Source organism: Typopeltis vanoorti, chromosome 23 (genome assembly GCF_054136105.1).
Source record: "Typopeltis vanoorti isolate ZY-2024b chromosome 23, IOZ_Tvanoo_1.0, whole genome shotgun sequence".
NCBI classification, from domain to species: Eukaryota; Metazoa; Arthropoda; class Arachnida; order Uropygi; family Thelyphonidae; genus Typopeltis; species Typopeltis vanoorti.
In genome coordinates this window covers 21,082,881-21,109,789 of record NC_143571.1, presented here as the reverse complement: position 1 = coordinate 21,109,789, position 26,909 = coordinate 21,082,881, and the positions used below count along the sequence as shown (strand labels likewise).

Below are 26,909 nucleotides of genomic sequence, written 5' to 3'. Positions count from 1 at the left end.
GAAGAACTGAATTTCATCTCATCTTTATAAGTCTGAATAGATAAGTGCACTTACATTTGTGCACAAAATTCTATTAATGTGCAAAAATAACTTCTTATGATATAGAAACTTAATGTAAACTTCTACTGTGCTTTGGGTATTAAAGTTTCTGGTGGAGATGTAGATGATATTTATCAGTATTTTACATTATGCAGGGAGAAGCAAATCAAACGATAATTAGTTTTTGAACTGTTAAAATTCAAAAAATTTTAACAGTTCAAATTTTGAACTGTTATTTTGCAATATTACTTATTATTCTTTGATTAAAAAAAAAATTCCTAGTGAAGCTACCTCCCTATCATTCATCAAATTCTTATGCTATATAACATCTTTCATGATAATCCATTCAGTAAGGTAGATTTGATATTTTTATATAACTTAAGTACTTACTATGGATTTTTTTTTTTTTATAGTATAAATACCCATAAGAAGTCTATACACTTTAGCTTTAAAAAAACAGTACGATCTTCAATGGGATTTTAACATAGGCTATAGGTTAGAATCCCACTGAAGCACATGGTACTTTTTTTTAAAGTCCAAGACTTCTTATGGGTATTTATACTCAAAATAAAATCTATAGCAAAACTTCAGCTTACCCTAATGGGTAGACTAAAGATTTCCAACTTTTCATGGGTGGCTTTATCAAGATCAGTACCAAGTCAGGATTATCCTGTCCCAAAATTATTACCATTTTCCTATGAAGATCTTTGGATGTGGCTAATTAACAACTTCGAGGTTAGTGATTCTGTCTATTTTCCCAATAGGAAAGCTATTTATACACTTGGTAGAAGCATAAAATAAGAACATAGTTTAAATTCTTCATAGTGAGGCTATGAACATTTCAAACAACAATGAGAAAACTTAGAATAAAATTTTTCATTTTCTCAACAAAGTTGTGAAAAATAAAATGTAAAACATTATTTCTATATATAAGATATGATAAACTAAATAAGGCAAATATAAATTTATTTAGTAAGATTTTTCAGCAAACAACTCACTTTGCTGCAAATAGCTCTGTGATGTGAGTAACTTTATTCATTCCATAACCTGAAAATCTGTCATCATATGCAGGTAGATGTGATGTTTTCCTTTAAAAAAATATCCATATATCATTTAAGTATAAATTGTTTAGCATTTAAATGAAGCATAAGATAACATTTTGATTTAGTATTGTCACATCATTTTATTATTACTAACAACAGACCTCCATGGAGTCACAAGACTCATCATGCGAGGCATACACAAAGCCCATCAAAACTGTGCTTTAAACTCATTTAATGTATCTGCATTCACCATGTCAGGTAATGCACTCCACTCACTATATTTTCTAACATTAATTTATGAATCTGTAAGCTTAAGCAGTGAATTTGTTTTTCAGGTTCAACAGATGATTTTTCAGTGCTGAAAAAATTATATCAAAACCAGAACATTTTGTTTAAACCATAATCCAGAATCATGACACTGTAGATATGAACTCTGAAGGTATTAACACTCCTGTTATTTAAAGTTATGGAACATTCCAGGTTTGTTAATAATAATAAAAACCTGTGTACGGATAGTAGGATGCAGTATTTCATCGTAGTTGAAATACTGCATCCTACTACTATTCAACTGATTATTGAAATCAGTTGAATATGGTATGGCAACACAATGTGAACTCAGTGATTTCGAGAGGTGTCATCGTGGGCTGTCACATTGGCGGCATGTCCATACATGCCATTGTTGCTCAACTGGAGAATCTAAAATCAACAGTTGGATGTAATCAACAAATGGAGACATTCTGGCATCACTAGTACATACAGGAAAACACCAAGGGTGGCTGCTAAAAATGACTGACAGGAATAGGAGGATTAAAACAGGTAGCGCTCAAAAACCAGCTATAGTAGGCACAGACCATCCATGATAAGTTCCAGAGTGCCAGTAACACCACAGTGAGCACTAATAATGTACAAAAAGAATTCCATTTACATTTACAGAAGAGCAGCAGCAGCACACAAGCCAAACATCACAACAACGAACAAGGTTCGTTGTTGTGATGTTTGGCTTGTGTGCTGGCATGGTGCAAAGAGCATGTGAACTGGATAATTGACTAATGGAAAACGGTACTCTGGAGCAGTGAATCAAGGTTCACTTGTTTCCAGTCTGATGACAGGGTGTGGAGACAGCCAGGCAAACATTTGTTACCACAGTGTGTTGTACCAAAAAGAGTAAAATTTAGTGGTGGAGGAGTAATGGTGTGGGATGTATTCAGCTGGTTTGAAGTGGGAGAACACTGGTTGTTGTCCATTGTTCCATGAATGCAGCTCAGTACCTTGATATTCTAGATAATCAGATGCTACCTACACTATGGAGTTTTTATGGAACAAACCTGTGATGACAATGCCCCCTGCCACAAAGCTGCAATTGTTATGGAATGGTATGAAGAGATGGGTGTTAAACGACTGGCCTGGACTGTGCAGAGTCCTGACATCAACCCCCCCATGGGAAACCTGAGGGATGAATTGGGCTGTCACACTGGCATGTCCTTGATCTGTTGCTGATCTGTCTCCACCCCAATAGCTGAGCTCACAGCTTTGATTCTGAAACCACCAAAGGGAAGAGGGGGGAAGAAGTACATTTTTGTCTGAAATGTCTTTAATCTACTTCATTGGTCAAACTTTAACTGCACTGCCTTATCTAGAAAGTTTGGGAAATTGTTATCCCCAACTGTATTAAATAAGTTGTATTTTATTTTACTTTTAAATTTAATTTTATTTCTAATTTTTATTTTCAGCTCAATAGTTTTTAACCTAACAAACATGCACTCTGTTTCTTTTGTTCAAATTCTTCACTCAATTGATGTTTTATATGTAAGATGAAATATTTTACAATAAATTAACTTTTACTGTGGTTTACGTGATTTTATAATTACAATAGCATTATGTGTATGAGGTTTCAGCTCAGACTTGAATGTAGTTTGTTAAATTGAGTTTTTTGTATTTGCTGTAGTGAGAGTTAAGTGTATATTCATTAATCATTTCTGGATAAGTACCTTCATGAATACAGGATACTCTGATATTACTATGTGATTAAGTTTACATTATTGCTAGCTTCCTATTAACAATTTTCTTACAAATTAATCACGTTATTTGGCTCCAATACTGTCAAATCTTTCACATCCATCTACTAAGACACTACTAAATGTATTATAAATCTACCTAGATCTTGGCATTCCTATGGGTCTTTATCCTGCTATTCTGGTATCAAATACCATTTTTTGATAACTGCTCCTTTCCCATTCTACTTAAGCAACTATACCTGTCACCTTCAATTAGCTGTGCTCACACATTCTTGAATGCTAACAATGTCATGTTCCTTTCTAATATCTTCACTTTTATTATGATCCAGCCATCAATGCTATCTCAAAGGTCTTGTTCTCAGGACTCTTATCTGTAGTCTCTAGTTCTCTGATCAACTGTTTTATTTATAATGTCAGATTAATAAGTTAAAATTGGTTTGAAGACTGTTTCATTGGTGATTTAGTGTTTTGACCACTAAAAATTGCACCTAAAGAGATGATTTATTTATTTTTTTAATCTATAAACTCTCTATTGAGAATGTAATTGACGTTTGCCATGTTTTTCTGTATTTCCCACAGTTTGCTGATGATTTTCATAATAAGTCTGTTGCAGTAGTTATTCAATTTAGTTAAAAAGTCTTGAAGACTTGTACTGCATTATTTAGGAGCATAACATCATTCACATAATTTATTTAAAGACCTGAAATGAATATATCATTGAATTAAATCTGATATTTTCATATCAGGTTTGATACCTCCTTCTTTCATAATGAGATTTATTCTCCAACACCTTTTTTACTCCCAAAGAAGAATGTCTAGAACCCCCTCCCTAACTTTTGAAAATCAGCGGACAGCTGGTTTCCACCCCAATAGCTGAGCTCACAGCTTTGATTCTGAAGCCACCAAAGGGGAGAGGGGGCGTGAGGAAGTACATTATTGTCTGAAATGTCTTTAACCTACTTTTATGTCAAACTATTTTTCTCTACCTTCTTCAATTCTAATAGCTGAATTACAACTTAGGTACAGGCTATATATCGTTCTGTATAATGTCCCATTTACACCACATAATTATAGTTTTTTTTTAACATTTCCTCTTGGCACCTTATGTACTTTACCCAGGTCTATCCAGCTTAAAGACAAGATGTCTAAAGTTGTAGTGCAAAATGCAGTTTGAATATTTGAAAACTTCCCTTCCATATGATGCAAACATCTGTAAAATACAATAAAGAGAATTTATTCAAGATTTAAACAAAACTGCTAATGATTCATTTATTCTAATCTCTTTCTTTTATTTCCCAGGTAATAAATCCTACACTGTGCTAAATGGCTTCAATTTAAGAAAAGATCAACTGTGTTTTCTAAAGTATGTCATCAGAAGAAAATTTTGGACTCATTAATGACAAACCACACTGGAAGAGAAGTGAGTAAAATAATGAGACTGTTGTCTGTAGAGCAATCTTGCACAAGCAATTCATGAAAATTAGTAAGGAAGGTTTCACTGGAAATAGATATTCCTAGGGCAACTTCACAAAACTGTCAAAACAAAATTATATCAGCAAGTATATATGATTCAAGTACACCCAATGCCGGAAGAAGACTGCCATGCAAAATTAGCATATTACCATCATTTTAATCATGAAGTCGAAAATACCTTATTTATTAACAATGTTTAATTTATTTATTCATATGGAGTTCCCTCCCTTTTCTCCCCTGTCTCTATTGGGGCGAGTTGAGCCCCTCATGGGGGGGTAAGTATTTATGGCTGTAGATCCGTGTGTGTTCAAGGGGCTGGTTTGTCTGCTTGCAGGAGGAAAAACCCTGCTGTCCATGCCCAAGACCGGATAACTTGGCTATGGCTGAGGAAGATTCTTAAGCTCCTTACATCGGTGACAGGAATCGAACCTAAGACACTCCTTCCCCAGGCATATGGTTGCAAAGCGCAAAGCCACTAGGCTAACTGTACAGACAAACAATGCTTAACAATGGCACAACATTTCACATTAGCGACAAAGTTAGTCACCATCACTGATAATTTTGGTGGAGTCAGAGAAACCACAAGAAGTCTGGAAACATGAAAGTATGGGCCTACAACAAGAAGGGGTACCTTGCCACTTTGTTCAAGAAATTTAAATGAGATTTTTTTCCCAATGGTTGGATCAAAAGAAGAGGGTCAACTTTGTTATCCTCTCTTATCCCAATTAGATTCTTTCCTGTGTGTGTGTGTGTGTGTTGGGGGGGGGGGGACATGTTAAAGATTACTCAGCAAAGCATTGCTCTTTAAACGATCTTCATGCTAGGATAAGAAATGTGATCAGTGCAACCTGACCACAACTGCAAAAGTATTCAGTTTGGGGTATGTTGAAACATTCTTACAATTAAATATGCTGTTTTGAATAAATCTTTCTCTGTTGCATTTTGCACATTGTTTATATTCTACATAGAGATTATTACAAATTCAAACTGTACAAGGACTTTACACACATTCTGCAGATATACTTGTTTTATTCCCATTATTTCTTGACTCATCATCAAATTCCTAAATGTATGATAATACCTGCACAATAAGTTTAGAATGCAGTAAACTTCCACTATAGCAAACTCAGAGACCACAGGGATAATCTGTATAATCTGTTATTGTGAATTTAGTAGAGTGTATTTCTTTGAACACAGCACTGTATGTGGGTACAGTGTGTCAGGACCTTTTTTAGTAGTCTGTCAAAGTGACAGTTTGTTATAGTGGTTGTTGCTATAATGAAATTTTGAGCTATATTACTAATTCCCTCTAATTTAGTATGTTGCATAACAATGAGAACCATCTCTGGCACCTCCTCAACTCCTCTCCCACTGGTGCCTGTCCTTTCCCACATCACTTCTCCATGTTTCAGAAGAGAAGCTACCATCAAAGAAATAATAAAAATATGGGAAGGATCAAACTTCATATATATCAAGATATCTCCCCACCTCCAGATCTCCCATTTGGCTTGTGTATATACCAGGTAGGTGGTGAAGGCTGGAACAAACTACATACAAGCATATAATCGTCAAATCTCTAAGATTCAATTTGTTTCGGCACCTCTGGAGCCAGATAAAATAGATTCAGGATGGACAAGGCTGCTGTGCCCATTTATTATAGCTGGAATTTCACAGTCATCCTTTTGCATGTGTGTCGCTATGCAGACTATGTATGCATAGCGACACACATATGCATAGCCACTGATGACTGCACCACACATTCCTTCCTTGAAGGCCCCAGGAACTTGCACTTACTCTCAAATAGTGCTATCAATGTTTTACCTATATACTAAATAAATAAAAACTAGCTACCCTTATCCACTCACCAGAATATCCTCATCATCATCGAGACCATAGGTTCCCAAAGTGGGCGGTACCGCCCCCCCCCCAGTGGGCACTGAAGCCTTCTGGGGGGGGGGGGGGGGCTATAGTGGGATTAGAAGTATTTGGGGGCGTTCAGGCGATCTAGGGGTTGGTAGCTCTTTATAGAAGAAATTAATAATATATATTTAAAAATTAATTATTTTCGTGATTTTGCAATTAGATAATCATTTAAAATTTAAATATTGCATTTTAATTTATCTTATGCCCGTCTTACACGATCAATTTTTTTTATCAATTTTCTATTTCAATTATTTAATCATTTGAAAATTTACCATGTCAGATAGAAATAGATGTCAATTTTCTATGTCAATGAGAAAATAGAGCATGTATATATGTGTGTATAATGGGGGGGTGTTACAAAATTTGTCTTGCAAAGTGGGCGGTGGCCCGAAAAAGTTCGGAACCTATGATCTAGACCATCCTTGCTCCTGCAAACTACCCTACTTTGGACAAACAGGATGAACAATTGACATCTGCCTGAAAGAACATAGGAATTATGCCTATTAACTACATACAGCTTCTGGAGTAGCTGACCATGACATGGATATGAATCACCAGATTCAATGACGAAAAACTTCCTTCTTATACAGGAACATAAATATCTGAGAGGCTATTCCTAGAGTCTGCCTCACTTTGCCAAAGATCTTGAAGACCTTCAGCAAGCACTTCCATCCAATCATTGCATCCATAGAAGGCACCAGTCAGGACTGTAGGATCTCACTATTAATACTCAGTCTGTTTGCTTTCTTGCTAGTGTGCCTGGGGGTGTATGTGCTCAGTGTTTTTTTCTGTGTCCATGAAGATGCCTTGTGACCAAAATGAATTATTGGAATAATAATTTATTAACTAAATAAATATAGTTAGTATTTCTTATCTATAAATGTGTTTATTCTGCTAAACATCAAACATGAAGAATCAAATTTTTCTTCTCATACTGAACATTTACCTCTAAAACTTGCAACAAAATATTTACAGCTTCCCTCTAGATCTAAAAACATAATATAAAAAACTATATTTTTGCTTTCATCCTTAATTTCCCCAACCATGAGTAAATAAAGATTTGCATGTGAAGTATACTACTTGAATAAGGAGGGAAACAAGAATATAATTTCTTCAAGTATAATTTACTTTCATTCCCTTCGCAATAGGGACAAAATTCTACATCTCTAATCCAGAATACAGTGGAACTTCGGTTGTCGAACGACTCTCATCTCGAACATATTTTCTGAACAAAATCTTGGTTCCTGAACAGGCAAACCGGCAACCATGTGCTCCGTGGGTCGAGATTACGACTGGAGAGTCAGTTATGCCGTAGTCCCTGCCCAGTGCTTTTTCTCAATTTTCTTTGCCTTTTTTTTTTTTTTTTTATAAATTATTATCAATAAGCCACCATAGGGCCGAAGAAAGATCATGATAGTAGCAAAGTGAAAAGAAAAGTTAGAACCACAATAGAGATGAAAAAAAGAAATCATATCCAAACATGAAAATGGCATTTGTGTCTCGGATCTTGCTATTCAGTTCAGTATGGCGAAATCAACGATCTGTACAATACTCAAAAATAAAGAGGTGATCAATCTGTCTATATTTTATCTATTTATTGTGTTTATTCTTTTTGTGTAATATTTTATGTTCTTTTTGTGTAATATTTTATGCATTTTCATTGTTTCTGTATACTATTTTATGCATGGAGTACTGTTATAAAGGTTTAAATAAGCAATCACCTGTGGTTCAGGAACGGATTAATCTATTTTGCATTAATTCTTATGGAAAAATAGTTTCAGTTTTCAAAAAATTCCTAAAGACTGTTCAGTTTCTGAACAGTCTTTAGGAATGGATTATGTTCGACAACCGAGGTTCCACTGTATTGTAAAATTCTGGTGATACACCACTCCACTGTGCTGTGCTTCTTGTAAGCAGAAATATTGCTTCTGTCATTGAATTTCCCATTCATTATGGGAAAGGTAGTTACCATTCCTAGAATGCATGGCATTATACACATCAGAAAAGCAATTGCTGTGCATAATGGGATACTTGAGCATCTTGATGTGATGCCACAAGCACTCTTTATACTGTATAAAAGTAGCCTAGTTGTGAATATACTTCATATACAAACTATGGTTAACTGATGCTTGGGATATATATATATATATATATATATATATATGAATTTCCTTTCCTTCCCAGGAGTGACGATGGCAGCGGGGAGGTAATTTTCTCTACAACCATATATAATCCAGCGTATAGTGTAATAATATGGTGATACACCACTTTCCTGAAAATATGACTTTCATCACTTAGTTCATTCTCAACAGCTCTAGTTGAGAATGAACTAGAGCTGTTGAGATCAGACCATAATAAAGACTGAAAGAAATGTAGGTAGTAACTAGTAGGTAGAGTTGATAATATTAGGATAACTTATTGTAGTTTTTATTTTAAATGGGTCTGTGTGATGGATTGAGCTATTTAGTTTGTAAATAATTTTTTTTTTTTTTTAATGATTTGTTGGTATGGCACCAATGCGTGGTAGAACAATGGCGGCAAAGACCACATTGACCGGTGATTTGAATTTGCAGGATTTTGTGCAGTGCAGTGTGTGTGAAATGTATTTGTCGAGAAAATTAAAAGATATGTGGAAGGAAATTTAAATAGGAGAGAGAGTGTTTATATTAAAAGTTTCAAAAGTAAGTGCCTACTAGGTGACGAGAATGCAGCAAATGTTAGTAGAGTGGACAGTACCAACGGTAGGATGGAATTAATGTCGAATGTGTGGCCGAGAAAACAGAGGAGAATGAAACAGACATCAATTAAGAAATAGCACACTTGAACGTTATCCTTCACAGGCCAAAGTGCGAAATTGAAAAATTGCAGAAGCAGCAAGAGCTTAGCAGGATCGAGAAGAGAAAAAAGTAAGCAGTCCAAAGTAATAATAAAGACCAGGTGAACAAATAAGAAAAACAAGTTAAGGAGAAAATTATTTATGGAGGCTTAATTATCAGGGAAGTGCATAATGAATATGTGACAAAATTGTGTTTCCATGGTACAAAAATTCATGATATTAGTCATGCCATCTGGATGCAAAAATGTAAGTCGAAGGAAATGATTGTCTTGGTTAGTACAAATGATTTGAGAGGTGAGAAGCATTTCTATGAGGGAGGATGTAAAGGAGTTGTTAGAAGAGGCAAAAATGAAGAGCAAGAAGATGAAGATTGTAAATCTCTTGCCACTCTATGATAGAGGCGAACTGAAGAGGAGGACGTTGCTAGCTAATGAGTCTAGATGTAGGTTGTGCAGTAAAATGATGTAGGATTTGTGGATCTGCAGTCTGTATTTGACGGAAAGAAGGATTGGTACAATGCTGATGTACCAATCCTTCTAACTGCATCTAAATGGTTTTGGTGTTAGGTGTCTAGAGAGCTATGTTCACCGAGCATGCTGAAGCGCAAATTCAGGCTAAAGCAATTAGGGTGGAAGCAGGTGAGTCTGTGTGAAGGCATCCATGAGGTGAGAAAGTGTGAGAATGACCAAATGCAGAATCTAGTCTCTCAAGCAAAAATATGGAACAGGGTAGTCAATTCAGGAAGTAAAGGTGGGTGGAGGCCTAAAGGGATGCTGCAGTTTCTATATACTAATGTCAGAAGTATCAAGAACAAGAAGGAGGAGTTCCTGACATTGTTTAGTGCAACCTGACCAAAAGTTATAGGCATTAGCGAGACTTGGCTAACTACAGAAGATGTAATTACATGGATAGAATGAGAAGGTTTAGGTTAGGTTAGGTTAGGTTAGGAACCCTCCTTCCACCTATCTCCTATTCTTTTTGCAACCAAAAAGAATAGGAGATAGGTGGAAGGTTGGCTGTTCATTTGGAGCAGTCTGGTGTGAGTTTAAGGCCAGTAAGACATAATATGCAGTTGGTTGTTGCCATAGGCCAGGGAGTTCCATGGATGATGTGGAAGACATGTATCACCAAATTAGTACAATGAGTACAGGTTGAGTGATTATTATGGAGACTTCAACTATGGAGATATAGACTGGAAGGAAGAAAGATCACATGGCAGGAAGGAAATAGAATTTATACACCTCCTGAGAGATAATTACCAGATTCCACTCACACCTATAAAAAGTGAGAGTGGAATCTGGGGATTCCAGGGATCCATCAGGCTGATGTGTAATCAGTGTCTAGAAAGAGGGGGGGAAACTGTTGTTTTCCTTTTTCTAAGGTAAACTGAATCTTGAGATTTTGATTGTTAAGATATGTTAGGAAAATGTTGAGAGTATCCAAGGCCTCGTGGCCAAATGAGTTTAAGGCTTTCTCTATAAATTCTACAAATAGACAGAGGGGACAGTCATGGATTCACCACTTTCTCCACCCTTGGCCAAATTCTTCTGGAGAACTTTGAAGAAAAAGTCCTAAACTTTGTTCCACATAAATCCACTGTATGGCTATGCTAGATGATGCATTCTTCATTTGGCCATACAGCCTGGATACTCTCAACATTTTCCTAACACATCTTAACAATCAACATCTCAGGATCCAGTTTACCTTAGAAAAGGAAAATAACAAGTCTCCCTTTTCTAGACACTGATTACACACTAGTCTGATGGATCCCTGCCATTCTCCATTTACAGAAAACCTATACATAATGGTAGATATATTCACCAGCATTCACACCACTCTTCCTCCCAAACAATATGGCTTTATAAAAACCCTATATATCAGAGCAAAATTAATCATTTCTGATAGCAGTGCCCTGACTACTGAACTTGACCACATTCTCAACACTTTCTTAACCAACTGCTACAACCTTCACAAAATCTAAAAAATATTAAAACTCCATAACTGCAGCTCCCCTCCTTCAGAACAGAGATTACACAAAATCAATCATGCTTATTAAATAATTTAAGGAATTTACAATGTACACAGGATATAAATTAAATTGAACTTTAATCTATATTCCCAATTTATATCCTGTGTACGTTGTAAATTCCTTAAATTATTTAATAAGCAGGTTTAACCAACATCTAAGCCTTTCTACGAGAAGAAAAAAATCTATCACTATTCCATATATTCTGGACACATCCAAAAAAGCTACAAAAATCATAAAGAAATACAACCTTATGACCACTTACAGATCATATAAAAAACGGGCATCCTTTACTTGCTCCACCAAAGACCAACTACATTCCCTTGACCTGCCAGGTCCCCTGCAGTTGCAAGCTGTCCTATTGCAGACAAACAAGCAGGACAGCCAACATCAGAATTTCTGAATACATACCGTACTTTCTGGTGTATAAGACACACTTTTTTACCTTAAAAATGGGGTGCATCTTATATAATGAAGGTAAAGATTGTTTCCTCTTTTCAGAGTCATACGCACTCCCTTTTATGTTCCAAGATCTTTGTAGGCAGTTAATGGTGCAATCAAATTGATGCATGACCTTCATGTGACTTCTAGCGCGTCACTGGCTAAGAACTTGGCATGGTCAGAAGGAGATTTTGTACAATTTGCATAAAGAAAAGCGCACGGAATGTGAAAAAATTGTGAAGTGGCCAGAACTAGAGACCGAAGTTTTGAAATGGGTGCAAGAAAATCAGCAAAATGGAATTGCCATTTCAACAAAAATGATTCGTACACATGCAGTCAAAGTAGCCTGTGAGCATAACATTGAAGATTTTAAAGGTGGTGCATCATGGTGTTACCGTTTCATGAAATGCAGTGGTCTTTGTATGCGTACAAAAACAAAAATCAGTCAAAAAATGCCAAAAGAATACGAAGACAAAATTATTTCTATATTATAAGAAATTACCACAGATATGAGAGTCCTGAGAAAGATTAGAGGCGTGAACAGATGGCATCAACGGCAATATCATATTAAAAACGAGGATATTAGGAAAGAACTTGACATTGTCAGCATCCAGGAATGTGTTAGCAGAGCTAATCTCAGGTGGTATGGTCACTTAAACAGAATGGGCAAGGAAAGATTAGCAAAATAAGTGTTCTCTGCCAGGTTGGCAGCAAAACGACCCAGAGGAAGACCAAGATATAGGTGGATTGATACAGTACAAAGTGCTTTAGACGATAGAAATATAAGATCCGATATAATGTTGGAGTCTTGACAAGTAACAGACTGATTTGGAGGAAAATTGTAGATAGGAAATTAATAATGATGTAATTTTTTATCATATCCTGTACACCCCTTGAGGGTACATGGCAGGAATTTGATGATGATGATGATGAAGAAATTAATGATGATAGAGAAGAGTCAGATGACAGTGACATGGGTTTTGCAGGTTTCTGAAAGGTCAGTTTACTATTAAAAATTACCTATTATTTTATCCATTTTTTTTTTCTTTAAATCATATTTTAAAAAGTTTAGGTTTTTTCCAGAAAATTGTATTAAATTTCTTGGGTGCGTCTTATACACCGGAAAATACGGTAAACTACATCCAGTTCCAACATTCCAGCCACTCTGTTCTTGCTGACCATGCTATGGACAACCACTATAGGATACATTGGAAGAAAGCAGATCTATTGCACTGTGGCAAATATGAATGTGAGAGGCTATTCCTGAAATCTGTCTCAACTATGAGAAACTTTCCAAACCTCAATTTGGGAAGCACTCATCCTCAGCCCAATGGCCAGGACCACCCAATTTAGCTCACTAGGGCACACCATTTAGGCCTGACTTTTGTTGCCTTTCTTCAGTCTCATTTACCCAGTTTAGTGCCTGCATGCACACATCATTGTTCTGTGATCTCTGATGGAAATGTAACATTGCTGACATATCAGAAGTAATAATTAAAATTATTCTAAAAATGCTATATCTTTGTTGATAATGTATCAAAATCAATTTACACTTGTGGGTGGTTATTTTACACCTTAGACTTATAAACTCGAGTTGTTATGGTGCTGAAAGTGCAACAGAAAATATCATGCTAACAAAAATTAAAATTGTATTACCTAAGTTCTATATTTAATACAATAAATAAAAACTGTGAAGCTTAAAAACTTCTGTTGATTTGAGTGTTATATGCCTTCATTTTATCCTCAAAGGGGCATGTCATTTGTCATGTTATTCCTTTAGCAATTTAAACATGAATGTTTAAATTGCTAAAATTTAAACATGAATGTTTAAATTAACGCAATGGAAACCTCTTCAGGGTCAAAATGATGTCATGATTCCTTTGGATAAGACAGATTGGCATTATAATTCAAAACCTATCATATTACTTAGAAGTGATAAAAATAGATTTCTGAGAAGAACTAGTATTAAACAATGCTACAGAATTTTACTACAAAATATCTGTGCGAGAGAGAAAGAATATCGAATTATACATTAATACACACACACACACACATATATATATATTATTTGCATTCATATACATACTGTAAAACAACATAAGGTTCATATTTATCACTGTACGAATGCACTAGATAGGGTTTATCAGCTCTGTACCATCTCCAGTAATCTGTCAAGCGATGAGATTCAGCTGACTCAGAGAGTCATGAAAGGTCAAGGTAAAGGCAAAATTCAGATAAATATGACTTTATAACTATATACAGGGTGTTCGGGATAAATTTGACATATTTATAATTAATTATATTTTTCCGTAAGTTACATGTATTAACACACACTTCTCTTCATTTAAAAGTTTGGACCCTTCTTCATTCATATACAAGATGTCAGAAAGGATGGATAGCTGGAACCCACCTGAATCATGGAAGAGAATAACTTGTATCATGATGATTCGTGCCCGCCATCAAAATAAGGATATTACGACTGCTGCCCAATGCTCCCTGAATACAGTAAAAACAATCAGGCATGAACTAGAGACTTGCAATGGTGACTACGAGGATGTAGCAAGAAGAAAGATCCCTAGCAGACGATCTGATTGCGTTCGTACAGCAGAATTCCTCGCAAATCTGCAGGAACAGGTGTTGAAGAACCCTGGCATTGGAATTCGGGCTTTGTTCGTGGAGTTGCTAACTGTAGTCAAGCCCTGGATAACAAGGGTAGCCAATGGTAGGCCGTATGTATGGCAGCAGGATTCGGCCCCTTGCCACACCTCTGGGAAAAGTCAAAAATGGTTGTCTGAAAATTTCTACGACTTCACCAGTCCAAATGTTTGGCCTCCAAACTCCCCAGACCTTAACCCCATGGATTATTTTGTATGGGGCGCAGTTGAAAAAGACACCAATCGCACTTCCAGTAATACAAAAGCCCAGTTAATGGATAAAATTAAAACAGTTTTTGCGGCCCTTCCCAGGGAGACTGTAGCATCAGCTTGTTCGAGGTTCCGAAGCAGAATTGAAGCTGTGATCGATGCTAATGGTGGTTATTTTGAGTAAATCTTGTTGATAGTATTGTAATTAACTCTGCCTGTAATGTTTTTTTGTCAATTCATTAAATTTAATAGATACAAAGATTTTCTTTTTCCTTACGAAACTGTCAAATTTATCCCGAACACCCTGTATATTCAGAGATCATTATTTGGCATTATAAAAGCAATTTTAAATACATTTCCTGAAGCACTGGAATTACATATGCCAAAGGTTTCCAAAGTGATAAGTATGAGTGATTTTCTGGGGGGGGGGGGAAGAATGACGTTGTTGATATGAAATATTTTTAAAATCCTTTGCATGGATGAGATAGTTCAGTTTTCATATGTTACTGAAGAATTCAAAAGCACAGCGCCTTCATGATTTTAGAAAGTGCTCAATAGTGTACATTCTTATACACACTTCAAATATATTTTTAACATTTATCATGTCTCTATTTGCACTTGTTCCAGAAAAGACAGCAAGAAATTTATATTTTAAAGGGGAGGAGGCAAAGGTATAAAAGTTTGGGAACCTTTGGTATAGACTAATCATGTACATAAGTCATAATAACAATAATGGTAAATACTGAATTTCAAGAGAGATACTAGTCATTACTATGTTCAGACAAAGTTGTGCATAAATTCACATGGAAAAAACACACAAAAACTATTTTTTATTCATACTGATATCTTCAGACTGGTTCAAGATATAAGCAAATATTGCAGAATCTGAAATAGGAGGTGAGTATAATTTTTTTTAAGTATGATAAAATCGTTATCATATGGAAAAAGGAACCTTTTGATATGTATAAAATATATATACAAAAGTTTTACACACGAGCTCTCAAGGTAGACTAAAATATACCAATTATTGTGATGAAGAAAAAGTGAAAGTTTGAAAATAAGGACCAAAGCTTAGAGATCCAATGACAAAATCAGAAAAAAGCATCACTGAATTAGCCATGGAAGTAAATGATGAATTTATAAGGATAAAAATCAAAATTCCATGGTGGCTCAAGAAGTTGAAGATGTAGTTCTAGAAAATAAGAAATAATCATATCCAAAGTTCTTGGTAAGTATGTTAGCAAGTGGCATTCATAGAGAATACAGAGAAAAATATAAGAAAGGTAAGCAGGAATCAGATGATAAAAAGACAATAAAAACTATATTGAAAGGATCAAGTGTTAGGGATATTTTGGATGTTTTGAGTAATTACTTTTAAAAATTATTATATCAGGTAAACAGTGATAGAACAGTAGCAGAAAATATTCAAAGGCATTCAAAATCAGGAGTACATATTAATGTTTGAGTTAGAAAAAGCTACCAAAAACCTGGAAAGGTGCTAGAAGAATAGATAGTATCATCATCAAATTCCTGCCATGTACCCACAAGGGGTGTACAGGATATGATAGTACTACATGAAAAATTTACATCATTACTAACTTCTTATCTACAATTTTCCTCCAAATCAGTCTGTTACTTGTCAAAACTCCAACATTATCAGATCTTATATTCTATCGTCTAAGGCACTTTGTACTGTATCAATCCACCTATATCTTGGTCTTCCTCTGGGTCTTTTTCCTGCCAACCTGGCAGAGAACATTTGTTTTGCTAATCTTTCCTTACCCATTCTGTTTTTTAAGTGACCATACTACCTGAGATTAGCTTAGCAAACGCATTCCTGGATGCTGACAATGTCAAGTTCTTTCCTAATATCCTCATTTTTAATATGATATTGCCATTGATGCCATCTGTTCATGCCTCTAATCTTTCTCAGGATTCTCATATCTGCAGTCTCTAGTCTTTGGTCAAGTGTTTTACTTCTGACCCAGCTCTCACATCCATAAGTTAAAACTGGTTTGAACACTGTCTTGTATATAGCTAATTTAGTGTTCCGACTAATTTCTCTCTTATTCCATATGAATTTATTCAGTTCACTTCCTACCATTCCAGCTTTGTTGATTCTGTTGTCTATTACCATATTTAATTTACCATCTTCACTAAAAATCGTGCCTAAGTAGCTGAAATGTTTTACTTGTTCCACAGGTTCTCCATTCACAATGCAGTTGGCATTTTCAATGCTTCTGCCTATTTTCATTATCTTTGTATTGTTATTGCTGACCTTCATACCATATCTATTACAACAATTATTCTATTTAGTTAGGGAATCTTGCAGACTTGTAGCGGATTTATTTAGAAGTATAACATCATCTGCATAAAGCAAAGAGCTGACATTAACATCTCCAACTTTGATATCAGGTTTAATACCACTTTCCTTCTTAATGTGATCCATATAGATAATGAATAACAGAGGGGATAATGTACATCCTTGTCTGACACCAGATTTAACATTAAGCCATCTTCCTGTACTTCCTTCAATTCTAACTGCTGACTTACAACTCAAATAAAGACTAAATAGATAGTATAAAACCAGAAATGGTGGACTCAGGAAGGTAAAGTGACAGACAAAATGGAAAAATATTGAATATACAGTCTGCCAAAAAAATGTATATACACTTCAACAAAAGAAAAACCAGTATAAAAATTTTAATACTAAATTTATACAGACATCAAGGGATGAATACAAGTTACCTTGGACCTCTACAATTACATGAGGTGCTCAAAGTGGTTACCATTAGCGTCCAGACACTTATTATTATGGCGAACTACTGCTTGGTCAAAGTTGGCCAAAGTGTCCAGTGGGATTGCTGCACATGTCGTTCAATTTCTTTCTGAAGGGCCACCAGTGTAGCTGGTTTTCTACGATACACTACATCCTTTAGAATCCTCCACAGGTAGAAGTCCAAGGGTGTTAAACCAGGAGAATGCGGGGGGGAGGGACTCAACTGCACCTCTTCGTTCTATCCATTGTCCCTTAACTTTCATCGAGGTAAGCTCTCATGTCTCAGTGGTAGTGTGCCATCTTGTTTGAAGAGAAACTGATCATTCCATAAAGTGAATGAATGGCAGGTAAAATGGATGTGCATAGAATGTCTAGTTACACTTGACACAGTACCTTCAAAGAAGAAATAAGAACTTCAACTACATTCTCAAGTGGTATTTGAAATACCACTTTAAAATGGTCTTGTGTTTCTCAAACGACAATCATGCCTCTGCTATTTTGTTTGACTGTCCTACCAGTCATGTGTTGATGCTAGCATTCATGTGAGTAATGACATCTTTTGAAAGAACATCATACTTCACATTGCTACTAATTCGATCCAACTTTGAAAAAAGTCCATAGATAACATCTGTTAAAGTGCGTATACATTTTTTGATGGACTTTGTATATTCACCCATACACGGTATTACTGTACTATAGGTTAATCAATAAACTCTTGTGTATAAACCAAATATAAAAAAATACATATTTAAATAATTGCTTTCATAGCAATTGCTCTGAGAGAATACACACACACACACAAAAAAAGTAAGAAAACAAAGCAATGTGTAAAAGTAGCTAAACAAAAATTACAAGAGTTCAGTAAGAATATAGATGACAGATTTAAGGATGATGTAAAATGTTCTGCAGGCTATTGAAAAAAAAAAAAAAAGCTTGGAAATGGAAGGAAAGAAAAGTTCTATAAAAAGGAATGAGATGATAACGGCAACATGAAAACTGAAGATATCCTAGATATTCCAAGTAATTACTTTGAAAGATGGCTAAATGAAACAATCAGCGACAAAACAGTGGTTCAAAACATTCAAGAGGAATACAATCAGGAGAAAATATCAATATTTGAAATAGAAAAAGCCATTAAGAAATTGAAATGAGGAATGACAAACGAAATTGATGCTTCTTGACCAGAAATGTTTAAATATGGAGGTATAAAAGTTTTACATTGGCTGCACTGCATAATACAGAAGGTCCAATTCTGAATGACTAGAGTAGAACTCTCACAGAACACATCTATTAAAAAAAAAAGGAAATTAAACTGAAATTTTTTTTTTATGTGGCAACCTTCCACAAAAGGTTTTTGTAATACTACAGTACATTTCATTACATTTGTACTGTGAGTGGATCAAGGATTTTTTTTCTATTTTTTACACAGGGAAGTTCTAGAGACCAGATGTGGAACATTTAGTCACTTCAGGCCTCCAAGTAAACAGGGTGGTAGTCTCATGCCAAGAAATGAAAAATTAATTTACCACTAAAGACAATCACAATCATTCCTGTCCACAGAGAGAGAATTTGAATCCACATCCTGATGAAGAATGTACACAGTAACCAGTTAGGCTGACAATTACAGTGGAATATTCTGGAGTGTTCCAGGTTAGATTTATGCAAGAATACTTGAGAAGAGGTTAAGAAAAATTGTGGAAGGGAAACTTGGAGAACAAGCTGGGTTTAGGCCGAATAAAGGTAGTCAGGATCAGATTTCTCAAAAATCTGATCCTGATCTGTAAGTTTTATAATCTAGAAAAATGCACATGACAAGATGTCAAGAGAAAGCTGCTCAAAATAATAAAACTTTATCATGTAATTGCAATCTATATAAAGTAAGGTATAGATTGCAATTGAGTCTATATTTGAGTTGCAATTCAGCACATATAACTAAAGGAGTCAGGAAGATGGTTTGAGTTTGATGTGAAATCAATGCGAGACCAGAGTGCATGCTATCTCACAATTATTCATCATCTTATTGGATTACATTGTGTAGAAAAGTGGCATTAGGTGTGATATCAAAAATGGAGATGTGTATCTCAGCTCTTTATTTTATGCAGATGATGTTACACTCATAAATAAATCCAGTACAAGTCTTCTGGATTCCTTAATTAAACTGCATAATTGCTGAAACAAGTTTGGTATGGAAATTGGCAGTAAAATAACTATGAAACTAATCAGATTAAACTCGCCAAGAAATCATATTCTTCTTTTATCCTATATCCAAGTGTAAACAAGCAAAGTTTGCTCACGAAGTACCTTCATGACAAGGCTACTTGTATAACGAGGCTGATGACATCAAAATTGCTTTGGTATCCCAAAATGCAAAGCACACATCCTTTCGGGTGTGTATAATGCTATGCATTATGGGAAGGGTCACTACTTAAAGAATAAAACAAGAATATAATTTCCTGGCAAGTTTAATTTAATTTGCAACCAAGTGAAAAACTTTCCAGATATGGAAATAATCAGGAACATTGAAAACAACAACTGAATCTGATTCATGGCCTATGTTCATCTATTTAGTTACAATTTTAAGTGGAGAGGAAAGGTTAGTGAAACAGGTGTTAAATACTAGGATGGCAAGAAAGAGACCCAGAGGACGACCAAGTTCTAGCTTGATGTAATTGGAAGTGCCTTTGACGAGCAAAATATAACAACTGACAATACTGACCAATAACATTTTAATTTCTAGTAAACTTGTCAGTAGGAAGGTAGTAATAATGTAAACTCTTCATGTAGTACTATCAAAGTATCCTGTACTCTCTCTGAGGGTAAAATCAGGAATCTGATGATGATATAGGACAGCGTTTCCCAAATTTTTTCTATGACAGAACACTTCACAAATTCTGAAATTTTAATGGAACACCTTGGTAAGAGTCGCGTACCATCGGTCTCGTATTCAATGTGAAGCTAAGTGCAAACTATCGCCAAAGCAGGCTGTATCACATCGCAAAAATGTGACAGCGCACACACTACAGACATGCCGGGACGCAGCGCATCGCACTGACCTTGCTTGTGACTGCACGTTTCCTAGAAGATACCGTTATATTTCACTCAAGCTCAGAGATGTCGACAACTGCAGGTGGCCGTCAGCCAGTGACTGAGTCAAGGCCAGCACGCACTGGCCTTAATAGCACGATCCACATGCAAAATGAGGAGCGCTGATTTTCACACGTTTGAATTTGTCGTAGCATTTAAAATCATTCCAGGCTCATATTAATTTTGATAATTTTTCACGGAACACTTATTCACTTTCTGCAGAACACAATACGGTTTCTCAGGGGGGTGAGGAAGTAGTGGAGAGAATATAGAGGTGAATGACCAAGATGGTGAGTAGTTTACAGAATGTTGTCTATGAGGATTGGCTGAGGGTTTAAGGTTGCATAAGTAGGTTGATAGAAAAAAGATGAGATATGATAGGAACATAAGTTACTAAAAGGTTTTTTTTTTTTTATAGGACTGATGAAGAGGAAACGTTTCAATTCTTTGCTAGTCCCTGGAAACTAAGAGCACGAGTGCTAGATTTTTCACTTGGAGAGTGGTGGATGAGCAGAATAAGTTGCCAGTCTGATGTAAGTGCTGTCAGCAGATGTGTTCAAAGAAAGGTATGATAAACTCTAGTCGATAATGTCGGCCTATCACGAGTCTTCAGACTCCATTGAGATGCCCATGCAATAATGCTAATACTGAATCTCCACAAATTACTATGAGTTTATTAGTTAACCTGGCAACAGAAATCACCATTCTCTGTATGTTGTGGAGCTACTTTTCCATCAAATTACTACTCTAAAATACTACTTTAGATAATTCACCCCCCCCCACAATTAGTGCATTATGAACTTAATGGAAAAGATGATTATTTCATTACTTTTAACAAAGCTTATGAGAAATTGCAGTTTGCATTCAAGAAATATGAAAATCTTGTATATCATTTCATATTCACTGCTTGCAGTAATAGGACTACTGCTCACTACTACATTCAACATACTACACTAGATAAAAAGGTGCATGTTCCTCTAGTGGAAAACTTCCTTTTAAGTATTGTAGATATTAAAGTCTATTCATAATAAAGTCAAACTTTGCTAATCTAGAATCCTCTCTTTTTAAATATCTCTGGTTTCATTTGCAACTCCACACATTCCCCAAGCTATGCAAAACACTTAACAGCTAAACTATTTGTGATTTTCTTCAGTCACACTGCAACAATGAGGTCATTTTCTTTATAAACTTTGATGTCTTCAACTCTAATTGGCTTTATTTTTCCAACTTTGATGAAGAGCTGGGAATGGTGAAGAAGGGAAGGAAAAAGAGAAAGAAAGATAAAAGCTATCTTGAAGAACAGTTTCAATCTTATATACTCACTCATATACTGTGGTGGTTCAACAATACCAACAAATATTTAATTACTAATAAATATACTTTATATAATAAAAACATTAACAAAGGGATACTGAATGGAAGTATGAATGGGTCTTCGCGATGTAAAAGCTGAAGTAACTCTTCTTTTGTTTGTGGAGCACTATCTCTTTTCTACTAGAAATAGAAGCAGAAAAAAATTACATTTTGGTTGTAAAAAAACTGTTTTTAAACCAAACAAGCATATTTTTAGTTCTATAGTAAGCTTCTTACAGATTACTACAATGTATCCTCAACATCCCACCAAAGTTAGGATATGTTCAGAATGTGCCCACTACCATATCAATCCTTCTTGTTGTGTGAACACACACACACACACACCTATAAATATATATGACAATTATTCTATAAGCATAGAGATATTGAAATTAATAAACCTTCACTGTACTCCCCAAGTTATGTTTTCCAGTCACACTAACAACACACACTCAAAACACTTGAATGGTATCTTATTTTAAACACATGATATGAGAAGAACCTTGACCTCATATGCTTCTTAAACCACATCCTCAGTCAGTTTCTAGGAATGATCCCAAGTTCTACACCCCCCCCTTTCCATAACATGTAAAATATCACATCTATAATGTCATCCCTTTACTAATTTGTATATTTCTATCACTATCTCCTTTCTATCTATCCCCAAGCTTTCAACACCTCCCAATTTGTCATATGTCTTAAAGAAGTAAGTCTCATAAAGTCAGTTTCAGAACAGTGGGAGAATAATTTTCTTTTTCTCACAGGTTAATGTTTTACTTCTTCATTAGTTATCCAATGCAATGTCTTAACCACCTTAGCAAGATAGCCCCTAAACTTGAATTCTGTCTGCCATAATCACCAAAGGTTCTAGTAGCACTGACCACTTACAACAAATTCTCATTAATATAACTCTGTTGCAATGACCTCAGTCCAAAATGGAAAACCTTATATTTTAAACTACAACAATTAAACTGCCACTCATTAACATTTGCCTATAGAATCAGTCTACAGAAATTCTGTATCAACATGTTCCTTATCACTCTCCTCAACTTAGCAATATAAGACAGGTAGAGAATCTTGCGGTACACTACTGATCATCCTCCTCTTAGACTCAGCATCTGTACATTATTTTCTGAAACCTGTCAGTTAGCCACTCTCATCCATGTCACAAGTTTATAATTCTAACTCATCCGCTTGTATTCTTTCATTCAGTCCCTTCCCGAGCCATCCAGAGCTAATTAGTTTGCCTAGAATATTAAACTTACTAAACTGAACACTTTACTACTCATTTGATACATTCCTTTTTTATGATCATTCTTTCTTTTACTTGCAAACAGTGATAAAATTCTCAAGGATTTTCTTTGGTGTCTGTCTGGAAGTTCCTATTTTTAATCTGATATCATCTTCCTCAATATGGCCATCATTCTCTTGACTTACACTTTGTACTGCTCTTTTATTAATCTTTGATTATGAGGCTGAAGGCTCGATCATTCAAACAGTAAATAATTGGTAAATTCCTTATCTACTGACACTTTTGCAGAAAGCCCATGGGGTTGAGTTTATATCACTCAATTAACAGTGAAATACTGACATATCTTTCCTCGTTGTTAATCAGATGATTTTTTCTTCTTTCCGATTAAATCTTTACTGAAAGTAGTTACATTTTTCCTTCTTTCTTGCCAGTTAAATTTTCCTTCTCTTTTATATCTTCTTTCCAGTTAAATCTGATTCTATATAAGGAATATCCAGAGCATGGATTGCCAATCTTGACTTGCTGTGCAGATAATTACATGTAATTTTTGCATTCTTTAAGGCAGATGTTTACTGATCTACAAGTCTGTCCAAAATAGCCTAAACTACAGGCACAAGGAACTATATAAATTATAGGATGTGCAAGAGGATGAAGTTGATCTTTAAGAGAATATATGAAGGTAGCTAGCTGAATGCAAGATTTGAAAGTGGCATGGAGATCATATTTGCAGAGAACTTTGGCTATCTTTATTGATGTACCCTTAGCATATGGGATGGTTTTGCTGTGATTCTGTGTGTCTGCAAAGTGTAGAAGGGATGGCAGATGCATGCAGTATTTTACTTATTTTATATGGGCTGTAACTGTTGGCTAAAAAGGTATAGAAAAGGTCTCTGAGCTCAGTTTCAAGGGCTGTGTCATTTGAACAAATAGCCCTGGTTCGGAAGTAAGTGTTTTGAGGATGCCACACTATTGGTCATGAGAATGTTTATCTAAACACCTTCCTGTATGAGTGAGTTTTCTGTAAATAGAAAAGAATAATGAGCCTTTAGGAAGTCATGTCACTAGTGTATCTAGAAAGGGGAGAAAAACAAATGTTACTTTCTTTTTCGTTTTAGGATGTTGGCTGTTAAGATATACCAAAAATGTATGTAATGTGTCTGAACCACGAAGTCAAATAGCAAACACGGCATCAACATAGTGCAGCCAAATTATTGGTGTAAGTGTCGCTGTGTTGAATGCTTGGTTTTCAAAATGATTCATACAGAAGTTAGAGCTAGGAGGTGGGGAGAAGGGAACACAGCAGTCCCATCTGGTTAGTTGCATATTTTTCCTTTCCATAAGAAATAACCCAAATATATGGTGAATCTGAATAGCTCAATTATGTCAGGATGATAATGTGGCTTATTAAGTTCAAGGGTCTCTATCAAAGGTACATTAGTTAATAGTGAAGTAATATCAAAACTGATATCACGATGTAAGAATTTTGTCAAGGTTCAATTTTTTTATTAATGTTTTAAACTGCAATCAGTTTTTAATAGATGCCAATAAGGAAGGAAAGTGATTTGGTAAATGTTTGGCCAGTTTGTAGGTGGGGTGCCTATGCTGTTTGCTATTGGATGAAGGGGGTATTAGGTTTGTGAATTTTAGGGACTGTATATCCGAGATGGTTTGACATGATAAGGTTTAAGATTTTGGTAAATTCCTTGGGGCAAGGTGTAACTTTTTAAATAATTTTATACACTTTCTTTTCTGATTTTGTAGGATCCTAATCTATGATCTGATAAGTAGAGGAGTCTTTAAAAAGATGATTCATTTTTCTGTTATAATCTACTTGGTTCATAATAACAGTAGCATTTCTTTTGTTACAATAATGTTTATTACTAAATAACTTTAAGTGCTGATATTTCTTTAGGTGGAATGTTATTTTTGAGGTTTGGAACTGCATTAGAATACTAGCCACTTATTCGTGGTATAATTTCAACACTGTGCTCAAAATGTGCCAGTTTTAGAAATTATGACTAGCACAGAATGTGGTATCTATGAACTTGCACCCATAGTGCTAATAACATTTGTTTGACTGTGGCTAGTATTCTAAAATAAACTTCACCACAGAGAAAGTAACAACTGTCTCCCCTTTCTAGATACACTAGTGTCATGACTTACTGAAGGCTCATTATCGTTCTCCATTTACAGGAAACCCACTCATATACAAGAAGGTATTTACATAAGCAATCACATCATTACCCCCACCCTTCCCAACAATATGACATCCTCAAAACACTTTGTAGAAAACAAACATAATAAAAGAGAAAGTGCCAATTTGTTATAGTCAAAGCTTGATTGCTCCAACTATGTTATTTTATGTTATGAAGAATAATCACTCTAACAACAGGAACACATTAATTGAGCAGTTCCAAATGCATTTCCAATAAAAGAACTTTTACTGCAGATTCATACTGATCCTTGGAACATATACTACTTGCTTTTTATTAAGTACCAAATATTCTCACTAATCTATATGGTGACTTTACATTATGCTAGAGATACATTATACTGTCCTTCAATTATTAACTTCACAATTCCTCCTTGGGGAAGTTAAAGATGCATATAAACACTTCTCCAAGATTAGAGAAATTAACTTGGTAGTTTATTAGACCTTTTTGGTTCTCCTTTCTCACTTGCCTACTCTTTGCTGGCTAGAGTTCCTGTTACCCAGTGACAGCTATTCTAAAAAACAACAACTAGCAAGCATGCCCATTACTGAGATTCAAAGAGAAACTCAAGTGACAAACATGGCTGCCATTACTGCAGCACTCGCATGTTGTAATAATGCATGCCATATGCCATGCATTATTCCATTCCATGTTGTAATAATGCATGGCATATGGACACTACTATAAACATACATACAGAACATACATATGTATGTTCTGTATGTTTAATGGTTTAATGGATGTGTTTTTGCTCTCCTGGTGTTGTTTATGCCATGAAACATTATTAGGAATGTCAGGATCTAATACACGAAAGTTATTAAACATACAAACAAAAATTTGCTTGCCATATGTTGTAATCCTTAGGGAATAACATTCTCACGTTATTCCCTAAGGATTACAACATATGGCAAGCAAATTTACTACTTATAACTACATTTAAGTTTCCTTTTATATCACTACCACTTAACTATATGGCAGCTCCAGTAATACTAAGCATATAATTATATTAATAAATGCACACACATTTTTAAAGAGTACTTTATCATATGACAAATATTCCTTATTAATGATATTTTTTACTCAGCATATATAAACCTGTAAAAAGTGAATGTAATAAGCAAAACAATTATGTGAGATTTTTACAACTTACTCACCAAGCCAGGGCTATTTGTTCAAATGACACAGCCTTTGAAATTGAGCTCAGGGATGTTTCACTACACCTTTTTTAGCCAATGGCTACAGCTCATATAAAATACTGCATGCATCCCCCATCCTTCTTACACTCAACACATAGGATCACAGCAAAAACCATTCACATCCTATATGTTAAAGGTCAGAAAAAAATAGCCAAAGTTCCCTGCAAATATGATCTCCATGCCATTTTCATACCTTTCATTCAGCTAGCTACCCTCATATATTCTCCTAAAGATCAATTGCATTCTTTTAAACACCCTGAGTGTATAAAGTTCCTTTGTGCCTGCAGTTTAGCCTACTTTGGACAGACTTGCAGATCAGATAACATTTGCAATCATCTGTATGGAAAGTCAGGATTGACAGACTATGATCTG

At 35.3% G+C, this 26,909-nt stretch overlaps 1 protein-coding gene across 1 annotated transcript in view; it reads right to left on the bottom strand.

Moving 5' to 3' along the window:
• LOC150093672 (uncharacterized) overlaps positions 1 to 26,909 on the bottom strand; it is a 175,272-nt gene that overhangs the window by 27,501 nt on the left and 120,862 nt on the right. The window contains exons 10-12 of the mRNA XM_090412714.1: positions 21,936 to 22,014; positions 13,883 to 13,985; positions 1,038 to 1,127 (exon numbers count right to left, since the gene is read on the bottom strand). Coding sequence (XP_090268840.1) covers positions 1,038 to 1,127; positions 13,883 to 13,985; positions 21,936 to 22,014 — 272 coding nt within the window. The remainder of the gene's footprint in view (positions 1 to 1,037; positions 1,128 to 13,882; positions 13,986 to 21,935; positions 22,015 to 26,909) is intronic.